Source organism: Tursiops truncatus, chromosome 10 (genome assembly GCF_011762595.2).
Source record: "Tursiops truncatus isolate mTurTru1 chromosome 10, mTurTru1.mat.Y, whole genome shotgun sequence".
Taxonomy (NCBI): domain Eukaryota; kingdom Metazoa; phylum Chordata; class Mammalia; order Artiodactyla; family Delphinidae; genus Tursiops; species Tursiops truncatus.
In genome coordinates, this window is record NC_047043.1 from 57217442 (window position 1) to 57235184 (window position 17743).

At 52.2% G+C, this 17743-nt stretch overlaps 1 protein-coding gene across 1 annotated transcript; it reads right to left on the reverse strand.

The window, feature by feature from the left end:
• Positions 1-310: 310 nt before the first annotated feature.
• Positions 311-17190, reverse strand: POMGNT2 (protein O-linked mannose N-acetylglucosaminyltransferase 2 (beta 1,4-)). The gene is made up of 2 exons (XM_033864647.2): positions 17053-17190; positions 311-2613 (listed from the first exon to the last, which is right to left on the reverse strand). The coding sequence occupies exon 2, from the start codon at positions 2506-2508 to the stop codon at positions 766-768; it is 1743 nt and encodes a 580-aa protein (XP_033720538.1). The 5' UTR covers positions 2509-2613; positions 17053-17190; the 3' UTR covers positions 311-765.
• Positions 17191-17743: the final 553 nt, after the last annotated feature.

Sequence of the window (17743 nt, forward strand, 5' to 3'; positions counted from 1 at the left end):
GAATCCGACGCCGGGCGTGTGTACCGTAGTCTTATGTGTCTGAACGTGTAGTGAAGCCTAAGCAGACTCTGGCAGACACCGATCTTCCTCCCCGCAGCCCTCTCCCACCTACTTCCAGGCTTTCATCCCACACAGATGGAAATGGGATACTCATCCCTCATCGGGATGAAATCCAGCCAGCCTGCCTTGCCTCCCAGGCCTCGATGCCTTCCCCTTTGCCACATCCGCTCGGCTGACAACCCGGATGAAAGGGCATCTAGGTATCGACTACGAGCCCCCCTTCCCACTGTCCAATAAAAGACTTGGCCGAGATGTTTATAATCATTTAATCAATGTTCCAAACACACACTTCATGGGGCTACAGGTGAATTTCATGATGACGGAAGCTGATGTACCACCCACCCAAATGACCACAATTACTAGCAGTTTCCAGAAACCCGACACCAACCAGAAAGATGCCGTAGGAAACAGCATGATCACTTAGCCAAAGCGGTTCTCTGGGATTCTTACTCTCCTCTTCCTCCTCCCCTCAAGGACCTTCTCCAGGGCATGGGTGCTCAGGATGAGAGAAACGGGTGGGGAGGTACCATCACACCTGTGCAAAGAGGCGCGCTGAGAACCCCACACCTCCGAGGCAACAAGATGACCCGAGGCACAGGCCTGCTCAGTAAATAAATAATTCCCAGAAGCCACCCCTGGGAGCTGGCGGGCCCAGGGACACCAAGCCTGAGTAGCCCCCCTCCCGAGGCCTGGCCGGACCGCTCGCTACGTGTTGCACACCAGCACGTCTGCAAAGGGTCCCTGGAGGGTCTTGTTGAAGATGCAGCGGACCCACACCAGGTAGGTAGTGAAGGGCTTGATGTTCTCGGTGAAGGTGTGGTTCTGCAGGGCCAGGATGTAAGGCACGTAGGTGTTCTCCCCCTGCTCCTGGAGCCACACCTCGTACTTCACCTCCCTCACCTTCAGGTACTTGAGGTTCCACGGGATCTGCCAGGAGACGGTGAGGCGGGCCTCGGAGGCGCCCTGCACCGACGCCTGGCACCGCGCCTCCCGCACCTTGCCGGGGTACAAACTGACCGTCCACTTCTGCTTCCTCGGCCCCGGCCGGCCCTTCACCACGCGCCGTATGGTTTGGATGAGCGACGGGATGTCCACCTTGGTGTCCTGGTAGATGCGGAAGAGCCACTCAGGGTTCCGGCAACAGAGGTGCCGCGGGACCTCCCGGCTTTGCAGGATCCGGGCCTGCTCGGCCCGGTCTAGGTGGCTGATGCCCCCCTGGTCCCAGGGCCGCTCTGGGTGCGTGACCGTGTTCTCTGGCAACGTGTTCCGCCAGGCTACGTACTGGAGGTCCATGCCGGGCAGCGTGGCCAGTGTCTTATAGGGGGTGTAGTGGTCAGGGTTGACGGCGTAGGGAAAGAGCTCCACCACGGCTGCCCCGCGGGGCAGGAAGAGGGCAGTGACCAGCTGGGCCCCGTGCATGCTGACCAGCATGGAGGCGTTGCTGACCAGCCGCACCACGTCTGCGAAGGCGTGGTCCTCCAGGGACACCGTCACGGTCTTCATCTGAAACTCCTGGGCCAGTGCCAGCAGCAGCTCCGCCTCATTCAGGATGAGTCTGTTGTGGGTGCGGGTGAAGACCAGGAGGTACTCCTCGCCCAGGGGGCTGCCTGCGTGGCTCACGTTCAGCTTTTCCGTCAGGAACCTGGCAAACTGCCGGATCTCGTTGCCCGAGACGAGGATGTTGGCCTTCGGGCCCTGGGGCTGGACGAAGCCGTACTGGTACCAGGTGGTGATCTTGGAGAGGCCCACGAAGGCATGGGAGAAGCAGAGCAGCCGGCCCAGGGCCTTCAGCTGCGCCCGCAGGAGGGGCTGCTTGGGGCTGAGCAGCTTGTAGAGGTCAAAGTGGGCGCCCTCGCCCCAGCCCTCCATGAAGAAGAGCCGGGCCTCGCGGGCCAGGCCGGGGAACTGCCGCAGGGTGTAGAAGAGGGGCAGCAGGTCGTCGTGGAAGACGTGCATGAGGTTGTCGGGGTTGAAGCGGTTGGCGATGAGGGCCACGTCAGGCACGAACGCCGGCTTGGGCATGAAGCGCAGGGCGGCGGCCGGCAGCTCCACGAAGTTGAAGTACTGGGTGTTGTGGTCCTCCACGGTGGACAGGTCGAGCAGGGCCGGCTGGAAGCGCCGGGAGCCCAGGCTGGGCAGCATCACGGAGGCGTTGCCATGGAAGAAGATGAACTCCTCGGCCTCGCTGGAGTAGCAGAGCCACTTGAAGCGGCAGAGGCGGTCGGTGTGCGTGCGGCCGGTGCACACCATGTGCGTGCCACCCTCCGTCAGGATCTGCAGGGCCTTCGCGTAGTCGATCCGCATGGCGGGGGCGGGCTCCGGGGCTCGGCTGCCGAGGGCCAGCTCCTCCTCCAGGGAGGCGGCGTGCTCGCGCAGCCTCACGTGCTTCCACAGCACGGCTGCCAGCACCGACACCAGGAGGGCGTTGAGCACCGCCGAGAGGTGCATCCTAGCGCCGCAGTGAGGCCCTAGTGAGACGACGGCCCCTGGAAAGCACCTCGGGCCTGGCGGGCTTTACCCATCCCTGCAGGCACCCGGAGGACCAGCAGAGGCCTGCGGGAGGAGAGAAGGAAAAGGAAAAGGTGTCTGCACTGTGTGTCTGGAGTCACCCCGAGCGCCCGCTCTGCGCCAGGCATTGCGCTGGGCTCTGCTACGGCGCTGGGTCCTTGCGTCGCTCTGCACATTTGAAGACACGGTAGGCTAGACCGTTGTTCAAAAATATTCACTCCCCTCCCTCCCCTGCTGCTTCCATGGGGGAATATACATCCCTGCACCTGGACTTCGGGCTTGGCCACATAACCTGCTTTGGCCAATGAGATGTTAGCAGACAGAACGTATCAGAGGCTTGATAAGCGCTTGTGTGACTGTCTTTGCCCTCTTTATACTTAGGATGTTGCCATGAGAAGAATGTGTGCAGCCTAACTTCCTGGTCCCAGGAGAAGAGATCTGTGTGTGGAGCACGGCTGCTCCAGCCACGCTCAGTCTGGCTCAGCTGACCCCCAGATTTGTAATTGAGTCCAGCCAAGATCATCAGAACCACCGGTCAAACCCAGCCAAGACCAGGCAACACAGAGACACGTGAGCTGAATAAGTGCTTCTTACTGTAGGTCACTGAAATTCTGGGGCTGTTTGTTATGAAGCGCTGCTGCAGCAGAAGATAACCAGCAAAGGTATCTGTGACAAGAGGCCTCAGGGAAAATCCCCATTAAGGGCCCGACATTCCTGGTACTGCAAGGTAAGGACTTCACCTTACCATGGGCACATATGGGACAGAAGGCTTGTGAGCGCAGTTCCCAGGCTGCACACCAGGACCCCGCATGCCCCTTCTCAGGACACGTGGCACACACGCATGGGGGAGACAGGGAACATCTGCTCTTGCTTAATGCTCCTGTTTGGAAATCACGCCTGCTGGTTTTTAGATCTCCATGAAAAGATGGGTAGAAACTTGTTCCCTCAGTGCTCCACTAAGAGAACTGTGTCTGAATATCACCACTGACAATGGTTTTGTATATTGAGGCAAAACCTCCAAAGGGTTAAACTTCCTGTCCCACATACACACACCTACAGGGAGGCCTGGCTGAGCTGTGGGCATTTGCTCCCATTTTTTCCGTACCACCAGGAAAGGTATCATACCTGCTCTGAGGCCCAGGACTGTTCAAACGATCGAAGAATCTCGCCCTCAGCCCTCACAGGAGCAGCACGGGTAACACCTGACACCAGCCATGGGGTGAGAGAACAGGGCAGGGGCAGCTGCCTTCTTAGCTGGCTTTTCACTGCACCTTCAGTCAGCCCTGTTCACCTCTAGGGCAGGGTCTCTCTAAGCCCAGAAACCCTGTAGCTGAGAAATCTGTTTAAGCATCAGTCAGCGTTTCTCAGTCTTTTCAAACCCATGCACCCACTAATAATACAGAGAAACTCTTTCATGCCTCAAACTGACCTGTAAAGTCCAGCATCCCCTTCCCCCAAGAATCTCTCACACACAAGACTCTCTTCTGCAGTATCTGCTCCCCAAGACAACAGGATTTCATCAACTGTTACTTTCTGAAGTTCGTATTTTATATCTATATCTGTAATATGTAAAATAATATTGCTGCTATACTTTCCCAAATATGTGTCCCCATCTAGAAATTCTCCACCCAGCCTCACCAGCTAAGAACTACTTTGTCATAAGGTTGAACCACGTTAAACTGCTGAGAGTTGACAATTTCCGACCAGTGTCCTATGGTCCTGCCACGGGAACCAACTATCCTTACCACCACCGTGGTACAGACAGTACCAAGGCAGCTCGAGAGAGAAAACCTGGCGTACCCAAGTAGGGGAGAAGAGACAGATCTCCCTTACAGAAATCCAGTTGATAAATGCAGAAGCAATGATGGAAAAAGAAAATCACCATTTGGCAAACATCACAGCAATAACTGTTTCAGGCAAGATCTACTGAGGGATGCTAAAATTAGTGGGTGAAAGTATGATGAGAAACAGGAAATCTGCATAGTCTCCAAGTATCTCCCTATGAGATACATACTAATGACAAAGGTAAAAATAGACATTTTACAGCAGAGAAGCTTGGCAGGCATCCCCTGAACCAAATAATCAACATTAACATCACCAGTAATAATATACTCACATCGTGTACCCCTTGATAGGATGTGCTAAGAAGTTACCTCATTTCTGGAGCCTTCTTGCCCAAACTACATAACTGCAATCTATATTTCTAAATGGGGAAAACTTGGTTCCAGTTCTAGCTCTGAATATGGTCTATAGATTAGTTAATAAAGAAAACATTAAACCCATATTGAAGGATATTCTACAAAATACCTGACCAGGACTCTTCCAGAGATAAAGTCATAAAAGACAAGGGAAGACTGAGGAGGTCCCAGATTGGACGAGAGTAAGGAGACAAGACAACTAAATGCAATGTGGACTCCTGGGCCAGAAAAAGGACATTAGTAGGACAATGGCAGAATCTGAATAAGGTTCATGGTACAGTATCAAGCCTGTGTTAATTTCCTGGTTTTGATACTTATACTGTGGTCGTGTAAGACGTTAACATTAGGGGAAGCTGAGTGAAGCGTTTTTGTAACTCTGATGTAAGTCTCAAATTATTTCAAAATAAAAAGTTATTAAAGAATTAGATAACTTAAGAAACAAGAGGACATAAGTATTTATAGGTAAAATAACATGTATGTGGTTTGTTCTAAAATACTCCAGCAAAAAAGGCATGGAGAGAGATGGAATAAGACAGCAGGATATTGGTAGTTGAAGATGATGATGGGGTCTTTTTTTGATCCCTTTTGAGTTTGACATTTTGCATATGAAAAAGTTAAAAAGGAAACAAAGAATCAAATAGATCACTATTACAAAATGAAAGAATACTGGATAGTGGATGAGTAATAAATTAATGCTCAGAAAAAATAATAAAATAAAATAAAGCTTTCCCTGGAGAGATGGGAGGCAGATGGGTGCGGCATGAGCTGATGCATGCTTTGCTCTGACCGTAGACAAGAACGGCTTCCAACAGCAGCTAAAGCTAAAACACACACCCGGGAAACATCAGAAAGCAAGACCCCCAGGAAATGAGGAAAGACCCGCCTCCAACCTGAGCAGGCATCTGGGCCCCCAGGTACTCACCGCCTCTCTAGTCAGCGTTCTGCTACCTGCCCCTCGCCCAGGTGTCCTTGTGGTGAAAGGCAGGCTTGGCAGCAGGTGGAGAGGTGGAGCAGGGGCCACAGGCGGGCAGGAGGACCCGGGGGATGTGTGTGCAGCAGCCAATCCCAGTTGTCACTGAGCTTGCGGGCCTTGGGGCAAAGCTTATGGGAATCAGGGAACATGGGGGTAGGGACCTCGCGGGGCCAACAGGCAACTAGGCAGAGACCAGCCTTAGGGCCTGGGGAATGGGAAGGACGGCTTCTAATCAGATGGTAAGTCCTCCACCCACCCCAGGCCCTGCCGGAATGGTGCTGACAGAAGGCAGGACAAATACAGACTCGCCCACGTGGACCTCTCATGGACGCTTCAGGCTTTCCAGTTACCCTTCCAAGAGGGAAAATGGAAGAAAAGTTTTGCTGGGGATGGACAGAACATCTCCCTAGAAATAAAGCATGGTGGTTAAAGCATGGGGCCCTGAGGTCAGATTGCCTGGGTTTCTAACTTTACCACTTACGGGCCAAGCGGGCTGCGCCAACATCTGATGGGAACGGTCACGTAAATCCCCCAATCCCATCCTGCCCACATGAGATGGCCCAAGGCGTGTCCTACACTGGCTCCCAGAGCTCCTAACGGATTAAGTGGATTACACAGTTGCCCGCAGTGGGAACTGGCCTTCTCCCCGACCCTGTCTCATTTCCCCACTGCCCTGTTCATGTGTATTGCGATCAAGTGCAAGCAATCTACTTGCACTTGAATCCTTGTCTCAGAATCTGCTTCTGGGGGAATGTTAATTAACGCAGATATTATTGTATTTTGCCCCTGTGGAGACAGATGGAAAGCTGCCCTTGTACTCTCCCCTGCTGTGAAACAGCCAAAGTGTGGTAGTGAGAAAGCCAACAAGAACTCAGGCAGTCACTGCTTATTATAAAGTCCTCCCAGCCTGTTCCCCATGGTCCCGCCTCTGTGTCTGTCCACCCCCCCCCCACCCCCAATTGCACCGCAGCAGCCTGCAGATGCCAGAAGAAGGATCAGGCAAAATCCTCAGAAATGTTTTCAAAAGATAACAGATGGAGACAAAGAGTACATTAATCACACCCTGGCTCTAAAGAAGCCAAGATTCTCCTAAGTCCTGTCTGCTGGTTGAGGAGATACAACTTCTCTGGACCAGGTACCAGGCTGCTGGAAGAGGAGGGCAGTGTCCCTGCTGCCTTCCCCAGTGGAGTCTCGTTACAGAGGCAGATTAAGGGCACCACTGGCCAGGGGCAAGGAGGCAAATGAAAGGGGCCAACTCAATGGCCTGGGAGACACCTTCTCTGCTTGTCGTGCCGAGGGCTGACTACAGAACTGTGTTCTTTGGACATAAACTTGTTACATGGAAAAGACAGTCCCTCTTGGACTTCTAAGGTGCGGCATCAATAGCTTGGATGGCGTTGTCTTCAGCACACCTACTCCCTGGCCTGGGGGTCCCAGGAGGGGAGGAGCCTGTCACTTATTATGAGCAGACCACTCTTGTCTCAAGTTACCTGTCAAGCCACTCTGTCCCAAAGCCTGGTCTGGAGCAGTGGACCCTCTCCCAGGAGAGGTAAGCGGCAGGGAGACCAGGGGAGGACGGCCATGCTAAGACAGAACAAGGCCTCAAGGCTTACAAAGGGCACATGCCCAGAGCACCTGTCTTCCAGCAAGGAGGCAAGCTCTGAACAGATCCCCAACCCCTCCTGAAGCCTGGTTCTGTGGCACATGGTGGAAAGCTGTGCCCTTGAGTCGTCCATGACGTAGGTCCTGAGATTCCCTCCTTCAGTCTCTTGACAACAGGCTCTGTTAGAGGTGGGCAGGCAGGGCACTGACCTTACGTAACTCCCACTACGGCACAGCCAGCAGCCAAGCAGGATGGACGCCAGCCACGGCGCTCCTCCCCCCAGGGGACAGCACTGGCAGGGTGCGGGGCAGGGCAGCCTGAACTTCCTGTTGACTCACCCAAAGGAAGATATGTCCATATCTCCATCCATTTCTATCTATATCTGTTCATGAACCTGAGTCCAAAGACTTAGGAGAACATGCAGAAAACGGGAGTGAGGCTCTGCATCAGCCTAAGTTAGAGCAGGGTATGAGCAAGAGATACAAACACTAAAAAAAAAAGAAAGACACCCCTGTCCTCAAGGTTCTCCCTGTGGCAGAGCAGACAAGAGGCTGCTGTGAACACCTGACGTGGTGCAGCTGTCACAGAGGCAGGGAACACATTCTCGGGAGCGCTAACGCAGGAAGCATCTTCACTGCTGGGGGTGAGGCCGGGCCCCCCGCTAGACGCACTCCTCCTGCCCCACATATGTCAGAGAGGCCCTCAGTACAGGCGACAAGCTTTCCTTGTCCAGTGAGACCAGCCCGACCCCCCTTCTGATCACTTCCTGGGTCATCCTGATGAGACACTCATTTGGCCTTTGCTTAAAAATCTGTTTCCCACTGGTCTCACCCAAAAGGCTCCCTAGAGGAAGAGCATCGTCAGGTGGATGAGAGAAGAGTCTGCTTAGGAAGCTGGGAACCCTGGCAGCTCTCCCACACCACAGAAGTGCATTCAGTCTGGGCGAGTGCAGGTGTCAGGACACACAAGACGGCAGAGGAGATTTCAAGCCTCCTTCCTAATGCTGGTGGTCAAGAATTCTTCCCAGGCTCTTGTTCACGCTCACCTTCCTTCAGACCACATGTGAGCTGGCTTTATGATCTTGGCACGTCCGTCCCTTCACCACCTTAAGTCTCAATGGCCTCATCTGTACAATGGGCAGAATAACCTCCTCGGGGTGTTGTAAGAATAAGTGAGCTAAAGCATGTAGAGTATCTAAACGGGCCTCAAAGCACATCAGCTGTCATAATTATATTTCCATTAGGGCTCCTAAAATTAACAGTGAACGAAAACAGGTACCAAACGGTATAGCCTCAGACTAGTTCCCAAAAGGGCTGAACCCTCGACTGCTCTGGGGAGCACCCTCACATCTCCCAGCTTTGCTCCCTCTTCCTAATGACGTGTTTCCTTTCTCTGTGAAGATGGCCCCATACATTTAGAAGACGCTTCTGCCTGGTCTGAGCAGCCAGTTTTCAGTACAAAATTAACATGCAGAACCCCTGCCACCCTCAACATTTTATGCTGGCAGGGTACTTAAAAACTATTTATGCATTTCCTCATTTAATCGGAAAACCAACAGCTAAGCAGCTAGCAAAGCACCAGTGACATTTTCCCCATCGCACAGATCAGGACACAGAGGTGAGAAGCTAAGTAACGTGTCCCAAGGCCCATGGAACGGCGTCAGGATTTGAACACAGAGCGCGTAAGCACTGTCTACGCTAACAGCCCAGGCACCCCTGGGACCTCATCTTCTCTGCATTCAGGGCAAAGAGGTCCCGGGGACTCAAATGTCACCACGTTTGTCATTGTCTGCTTCCTCTACCTCAGGCTCCACATTTAGGACCCAATGGATATGGGGCACAAAGAGCTTACTGGCTTAGCCAGGGCAAAGAATGATAGAGCAGGAATGTTTTTCAATGGTATATTTTTAGTGTTAAAATATTTTCATCAGAAATGTGCTCTACTTAAGTTTGGGAGATATAAGAGGTTTATTTAGCTATTGTTTCTTTAATTTTGCTGACAAGTCAATAGAAGAATGGGTTCAAGCTAAAAACAAAAAAAAAAAAACAAGAATATTTTTCAAAAGAAAGGGGAAAAAAGAAATAAGGGATTAAAAACATGCTTAAAACAGTCCTCTAGAAACTGAGGCAGATAGAGGATACTGCCAATTCACCCCCCAAAACCTGCTTTACTCAGCTCCTAGACCAGATACCTACTATCGGATTCCCACAGACGGGAAATCCTCCTTTCCAGGATCCCATGTATTCCAGGAAGCACCGGAGGAAGGTGCTGATGATGTTGCCACACCTGCAGACACAGTAAGAGCCGGGCAGCAGGAGGAGCCACCAGTGTGGAGGCTCCCATCCAAGGCTGCTCAACCAGCACTGGGTGCAGGCTCCCCTCCTGGGGCGCCCTGCCCGGCTCCAGACACAGGCACAGAAAAGGCATCTGATAAGGAGTAAAAGCCCCAGGAATTCCAGGCCTAGAGTGGGGGGGGTACAGACTCACATGCTTGCTAAGGCCAAGAGCCAATGGGGAAAGTGAAGCCAGGAGCGAGCAGTGTGACCCGGAGACCAAACGCCAAGGTTAAAGTTCAAGCTGATGAGGGCCTGGCAGGAAAGTGGCCCGGTGGTACCTACTAGTATTAGTCTGCTCCGGCTGCCATAACCAGGTACTACAGACTGGGTGACGTAAGCAAGAGAAATTTATTTTCTCACAGTAGTGGAGGCTAGAAGTCCCAGATGAAGGTGTCGACAGGTTTGGTTTCTCCTGAGGCCTCTCTCCGTGGCTTGCAGAAGGCCACCTTCTCACTGTGTGCTCACATGACCTCTTTGTGTGTGCTGGAGGGAAAGAGATCTCTAGTCTCTCTGCTTCTTGTTATTAGGACACCAGTCCTATTGGACTAGGGCCCCACCCTTATGACCTCACTTAACTTTAATTACCTCCTTAAAGGTCCTCTCTCTAAATATAGTCACACTGGGGTTTAGGACTTCATGAATTCGCAAGGACACAGTTCAGTCTGTAACACTACCCTTCTGGTTTTTCCAGAGAAGCCAGAAATCCATTTAAAATGTGAAATGTCCTAATCTGTAATTTCTGGTAACTATTCAACTTGAGTGAAGATGACAGGCAGGCCCAAGGGCTGGGGCTGCGGGCCTTATTGTTGCTGGTACAACGGGACCAAGGATGTAAGCTCTGGTCTAAAGTGAAGCCCTCTCCTGCTGGTCTCGCCAGCTGCACTGGGTTCCCAACTACCAGGACCAGCCGCTGTTCACCGGCCACTCCCCCAGGAGCAGGGCTGTGGGGATGGGGGGAGCTGGGACTGCCAGCACCTGCCAGACCCAGGCCCAGAAGACCAGCAGTGCCCACGGCAAGATGTGGGGTGGCAACAGCGCCTGCAGAAGGTTTCATATTAATAGTATAACAATCTTACTTTTAAGGGTTGTTCATACTCCCGACTGAAAATCATAGAGTTCTTATTTTGTCATTTATTGAAAAAAAATGCTTTTATCCCAAATGCAGCCTGAATTACTAGTGCTGAATTATGGAAGTTTTCTGTCCTGCACTGATGTGTCTCACACGTTGTGAGTTAGGAAAAGCAAACAAGTTCTAATAACTCAAACACCCTCATAATGATCTCTCCCCCTGCGCCCTCCCCTTCCTATTTATTGTTACCAGAAGCAGTGTGTAGAACTGGTACTCCTAACATCCTGCTTCTATGGGCTCCAAAGTTAGATCTCCATCCAATGCTATTGACAAACCTGAAGAAACACTGACGAGACATCAGGTTTTCTGCCAAAAGCATTACCCTCTGGCAAAATGTTGGCGGCCTCTGAGTACTCCTTGTCAAACCTAACATTTAATTGACCGGGCATATTTAACATTCAGTTAAGAGTTCCCATGCTTAGACTAAAAAGTTAGTTTAACATGGATAATAACTCCTTGCTTTAGTACAACAGGCGAACCAAGGCAAAGCTGCGGACATTAATCCTGGGTCAAGCTAAAGATAGTGACTCTACTTCCTTATCAATTAAAGGGGATGGAACTCCTTGGGGGCGGGTGGGGCGGGCAGAGGAGCAAGCGAGTTCCAGTCTGGGTGACTCTGGTATGATACGCGGTGGCAGGCTTTGCTGAGGACAGCCAGGGCTCCACGGCGCTCAGCACAGGCGGGACAGCTGAAGAGACGGAAGTGAGCCCAGCCTACCACCGACGCGGAAACCCTTGCTCGCACAGCCTGCTGTGTCACCACCTGGCTTTTGCTTGGCACCCATGGGTCACTTGCAAGTTAGAGCTGTCCGTGTTGGCCCTTTCTGGCAAAACAGATAAGCACTACTACACACCAATGTGGTCACAAACAGGGATGCAACAGAGAACAGAATCGTGTGAGTCTGCTGTGATGCTCACCCAGGTGACACAGAACACGCCTGCATCAGGTTTTCTACTGAAACTGCAAATTCAAATAAAAACAATTCTTACAGGAAATGCACAGTCCCCAGTGTGTACACAGATCCATTTGGGCCCTCAGGTCCAATGTAAGAAGACTGAATTCATCAAGAGGGTCAGAAGGCCACTCACTACAAGAGGCACAAAACATTCACCAAGAAGAACGAAGAAGCGTGCCTGACAGGAAATGGTGCTGGTGGGGCCTGAGGCCACCCACGGAAGCTGCCTGAAGGGTGAGGGAGTTCTGAGCAAGGTGTTGGAGGTGTTTTGGTGGTCTGGGGCCTTAGATGAGTATCCCTGTTAGGTGTCCACACATCCCTGCTGACAGTGACTGCTACAAACCTCCAGCCACAGCAGGCACCACTGTGCCCAGTTCTCACATCTGCCCACCAAGAAAGTCATGAGGCCACCAAGGCAGAGGCTCCTCTCCCATCCCAGGGCAGTGACGGCCAGGCCCGAAGTCATGCACAGCTGAAAGGGCACTGTCTTTATAAGACAGTGGGGCGCTCAGGCTGCGGGGCAACTGTGGCCAGTGCCAGGAGAAGCAGGGCGTGAAGCTGCCAGGAGACCTGTGTGTCACCAGTGGAGCCCCCTGGGCTCAGGTGACCACTGGCGGAGCCCTCTGCAGGGGGAAGCCGTGCGGTGTCCAGGTCACAGCAGTCCCTGTCAAAAACCCAGGGAGCCTGGAGCCCAGCATTAGTGAGTGGAAAGAGGTGACAGGCCTCGGCTTGGGTTTTCCTTTGGCCTCATCACCAAGGTGTCACCCTCAACTCCTCCCTTCCATCACCACCATCACCACCACCACCTCCACCACCTCCTTCATCATCATATCAGAGCCAACATCCACTGGCCAGTCACTAGGTGCCAGGTTCTCCAATCTACATGATGATGGTCATGTTTCAGATGGTAGAACCAAAGGGCAAAGAGGTTAGAAACCTGCCCAAGGTCACCCAGGAAGCAGCACTGAGACTCTAACGCAGTCAGGGTGGCTACAGGGTCTGTCATCTCCGTTATCTGTTTTCCTTTTATCTGGAAATAATCCCAGACTTACAAAAACTTGTAGGTATAATACAAAGAGCTCTCCTACATCCTTACCCAGATCCAACAACTGCTAATTTGACACATTCGTTTTACCATTCTCTCTTTCTCTTTTTCTGAACTGTTTAAAAATAAGCCGGAGGGACTTCCCTGGTGGCGCAGTGGTTGAGAATCCGCCTGCCAATGCAGGGGACACGGGTTCGTGCCCTGGTCCGGGAAGATCCCACATGGCGCAGAGCGGCTAGGCCCGTGAGCCATGGCCACTGAGCCTGTGCGTCCAGAGCCTGTGCTCCGCAACGGGAGAGGCCACAACAGTGAGAGGCCCGCGTACTGCAAAAATAATAATAATAATAAAAGTGGAGAAAGGAGACAACTCTTAGCATTAAGACCGTACCGATGGTCATCACCACTGGCAGAGTGAAAGGTGTGATTCCCTGATAGAGCCTGGGCCCTGAGTATGTACCCAGGGGAGCCAGACAACATGGAAGGATCGATAGCTCTTCTGAACACATCAGGAAAAGAGGATGCTGGCCTCTGGGCAGGGGGTGGACGTTAATGCTACCACCATCTTACTTTACCAAGCACCTACTATGTGCCACGCGCTGTTCTAAGCCCTTTCTCTGACCCTTTTCACTTAAGCCTCACAAAAGCCGTGTATCAGATGAGCCAGAGAAGCAGTCCAGCCTTTCTCTGCTCAGGAGCTCATTTCTCAGGAGACCTACCTTCTGTCTGCGGGCCTGCGGGTGTGCACATCTGATACCAAATGCAGGTACTCGTATTATCTCCATTTTCTCTTAATATGAAAAACTAAAGCTTCGTGGGGTTAAGTACTTTGCTCTAGGTCCTGCAGCTCAAGCAGGAGCACCAGAATCCAAAGCTGTGTCTGACTCCAGGGTCCACAGTGCTTCAGACTCAGAGGTACAATGGGTGATGGAGAAGCAGGGTAGGCCTCAGAGCAGCAAGCTTTTATCACTCAATGGCAGAGCAGGTGTGGATGCAGACCCACAGGCCCTCAACTGTAACTTAGCAACCAAGGCTTCTCTTGTGTAACTACTCCCCACCCGGCCAGGCAGAGAGATTCCCGGCGGTGGCAGGTGGCTCAGGGAGCTGGGGCCATTCTCTCACCCCAAGGAAGGTCTGGAGAGCACAGTGGGGTGACAATTATCCCACCTGCCCCGGTGCTGTGCTGACAGGGTTAATCCACCTATATAGAATTACCATAACCACTTTTTATAGCTAAAAGAGCCCTTAGAAATTATTTGCTCCAACTCTTTATTTTATAAAAGGTCTTGAGAGGCAGTGGGAACTCTCACAGGCAGCCGAAAAGAAAAGAGGAGGGTGCTGGCTCTCCTCACACCCACAGCTCGCAGGCGAACCCCCTCCCCAAAGCAGACATCAGGCCCAGAAGAAGTACGTGGCTCCAGGACTCTTCCCAGCCCCCAGACAAGATCATTTCTTCTCAAAACCAGGCTTCTGGGTCTCACCCAGATTACGCCCTTCCCCAGCCCTGTGGTCCAGGGATGAGAGCCTCTGGGGGCCACAGGGCTCGTTTTGGCTGCCTCTTCCTAAGGCTTCACCCTCCAGCCGCAGCTAACCTTAGACCTGGAGAGGAGGCACACTCAGCTAGGCTGCAGGATCCTGCCTCTTCTCCAGGCGGTCCAATACCCCCTGCTGTAACACTGGAGGCTACCCCCGGTCACAGGTGGACTTTGAGAACTGTGAAGACCCCGGGCAGCAGTTCTGCAGCTGAGACTCCAGGATATGAGCTCTGGTCCTGACACTTAGCAGCTGCGTAACTGTAGACCAGTTCTTCTTTTTATTTTTTGACACATAAAAAGGTGTACATGATTAATGTATACGACATGATAAGTGTGGAGATAAGTATATACCCATGAAACCACCACCATAATTTATGCCATAACCTATCCATCACCTCAGAAAGTTTCCTCTGCCCTCTTATTTATTATTTTTTTGTGATAAGAACACTTAACATAAGCTCTACCCTCACAGCAAAATTTGAAGTGTATAATACAGTATTGTTAACATAGGCTCTATGCTGTACAGTAGATCTCTAGGGCTTGGTCACCTTGCCTATCTGAAACTTTACACCCTTTGACTAATACCTTCCCATTCCCCCCCCACCGCCGCCCCCAATCTGTGGCAACCACCATTCCACACTCTGCTTCCATGAGTCTGACTACTTTAAATTTATCCTTTAAGTGATATCATGTAGTATTTGTCCTGTGTCTGCCTGGGCCAATTCTTAACCCCTGCAAGCCTCCATTTCCTGGTCTGAAAAAAGGCACAATTATACCTACTTCAGGGGGTGGTTTTGTGAATTCAAACAGACAACTCAGGCAAAGCACAGTGCCTGACAATTATTTTATAGAATTATTATTAATCATAATAATGCTATAACTCCCATTCACTGGCCCTTACTCTAGGCCAGGAACAATGCTAAGTACTTGACATGAATTATCTCATTTGTTCCCTCTTACAAATCTAAAACAGGTGTTACCAATTTCATTCCACGTTTGAGGAAGTATGCTCAGAATCGTTAAGTGAATTGTCCAATGATGCACAGCTATTAAGTGGTGAGGCTGGGATTCCAACCCAAGTTTGACTTCAAAGCCTACGATGACATTTGTGGTCTCTGCCTTTCATGTTCATGATCTTACCCAATTAAAAAACCTATCAGGTGATAAGCAGGTCCTGGGGGAGGGTATCCACCCTTGGTATCACCCAAGCAGGACCCTTGGGGATTGGAGCATTTGGTAATTTCATTTTCTGGTTAGCTCAATATTCACTAGAAGCCTGTGTTTATTGCTAAATATTTTCTAAAGCAAGGCTCAGAGGCAAGAACTTGCCAACCAGAAGGTCAGTCTGAAAGACACTCTGACACCTGCCACTTCAAGGCCACCAGAATGCTCACATGCCACAGTGTGGGGGGCCACACTCACCGTCACCAGCACCCCATCCTCCCCTTTGCTGAGGATCTCCACTCTGCTGCTCGCCACCAACCCCACCCCGCCCAGGGGCCCAAGACTCAGGGACTGATGTGCTGTCCGTCCCCAGGGAAGAGGGGACCTGTGCTCTTTCCTGGCTCTGCCACCCAGTGGGACTCAGATTTCTCATTTGTAATGTGAAAGGATGAGCTGAAGATCTCCAAGATCCACGAGCGTCAGAGGGAGCAGCTAGTTCCAGTGAGACGGACCTGGGTTCCAATCTCACCTCTAACATCTTCTGTTGTTAGCAACCATAAGTGATAACATTTGCTGCACGTTCACTGTACACCAGACACCGGACTTCGGATTTGTGCAGCATGATTTCATTTAATCCTCACAGCAACCCTGTGATGAGGTACTTTTATCTCCATAAAAGAAACAGAGGCTCAGAGAGGATAAGTGACTTGCTCAGGGGCACACAGTTAGTAAATGAGGGCCAGGATTTGAATGCCCAGCACATGTAACAGTAAACATTTGGTGAATGAACCCTGTTCTGCCTGCGCTCTTAGCCACCAAGTTCTATCAAGTTCACCCCATAACCAATTCCATTCCCTTCTCCCTTCCCCCAAAAGTATGTTCTGAGGCTTGGTTGGCATAAAGTAAGCCAACCCTAGCCGCCCACCACCAGGTGCAGGACACTGGCCTGAAGACCCTAGACCTTAGCAGAGGATTCCCATCAGTGACTGGGAGACGGGTTCCTACACACATGATAGGGCCGGAAGTCCATCGGGTCCCTCCTTCAGAGGCTACCCCAGCACTGGCAAGCAGGCCGTGGCAGGCTCTCATTACTAGACACATAGTTGGCACCCTATGGAACCCCAAGGAGCCCAGGAATCAGTTGTGGTTTGCCCAGGTACTGCCTTCAAAGGGAGCTCAGCAGGCCCCGGCCCCCTCCGTGCACCTTGCCTGGCTCCCCGCCACCCGCGCCTCACGCGCACCATCTCCCCAGCAAAAAGGCATGGGCACCCGCTGCCAGTGCCAGCCCCGAGCTAAGGGCTTCAGCTGACACGCCAGGGCCCGCGGCACCTGGACCCCGAGGGTCCACCTCCCCTCACCCTCGCCTACCTCCCGCACCTCCTTCAGCCCCATCACACGTCACTCCTCCGATCTGCAAATTCTCCTGGGCTCCTCTCCACCCCAGCGCTCCTGTCGTTCCCACCCGAGGAAGGTCAGGGGGCCGCTCCCTCAATTCCAAACCCAGCCGGGTGGCGGAACCCTCGCCCGCCGCGAGGGCGCGCATCTCACCTGCACCCCGCAGCCGGGCTCCGCGACGCTGAAGCTTCCAGGCCGGCCCTCCGAGGAGCTGGCTTTGGCCGAACCCGCCACCGCCGCCCGCTCTGAGCCGTGGAGGTCCAGGCAGGCAGTGCAGGCTCCGCCGCGCCGTCTGGTCAGCCGCCGCGGGGCTCGCAGGTGGCCTCCGTGCGCCTGCCCAGCTGGCGAGTCCGCGCGTCACCTGTGCACGTGCGCAGGCTCTTGAGTTCAGCTTCCTGAGCCCGAGGCCAGACCCACCTCCTTGGCTCGCGGAATTCTGGGAATTGCAGTTTGCGTCCGGTGACAGCCCGCTCCTTCAACCCGCGGAATCCTGGGAGTTGTAGTTTGCCCGACGAGAGGCGGTTTTGCTTGGTGTAAAGTTTGTACAATTATGGGAGGCCTGATAATAAACTTAAATGCAAGTTAAACCAACAAGATGTCATTTATCAAATCAAAGTAATTAATATTTTTCACATGCTTTTAAAAAACATATAATACTACGGGGGACTTACGTACAAAAGTACCATTCCTCTGCTCCAATCCCTCAGCCCCACTCTATCCCACCAGGACCGACCTGCTCCTTAAGGGCAATATTCCCAAGTCTTATGGCTGCTGCATTTGGAATTTACTGCCGACTGTCGATATATATATATATATATATATATATATATATATATATCGACAT

What these genes read in the sequence shown, in the direction of transcription:
- POMGNT2 (XM_033864647.2), bottom strand. Translation starts at nt 2,508, where the DNA reads ATGCACCTCTCGGCGGTGCTCAACGCCCTCCTGGTGTCGGTGCTGGCA.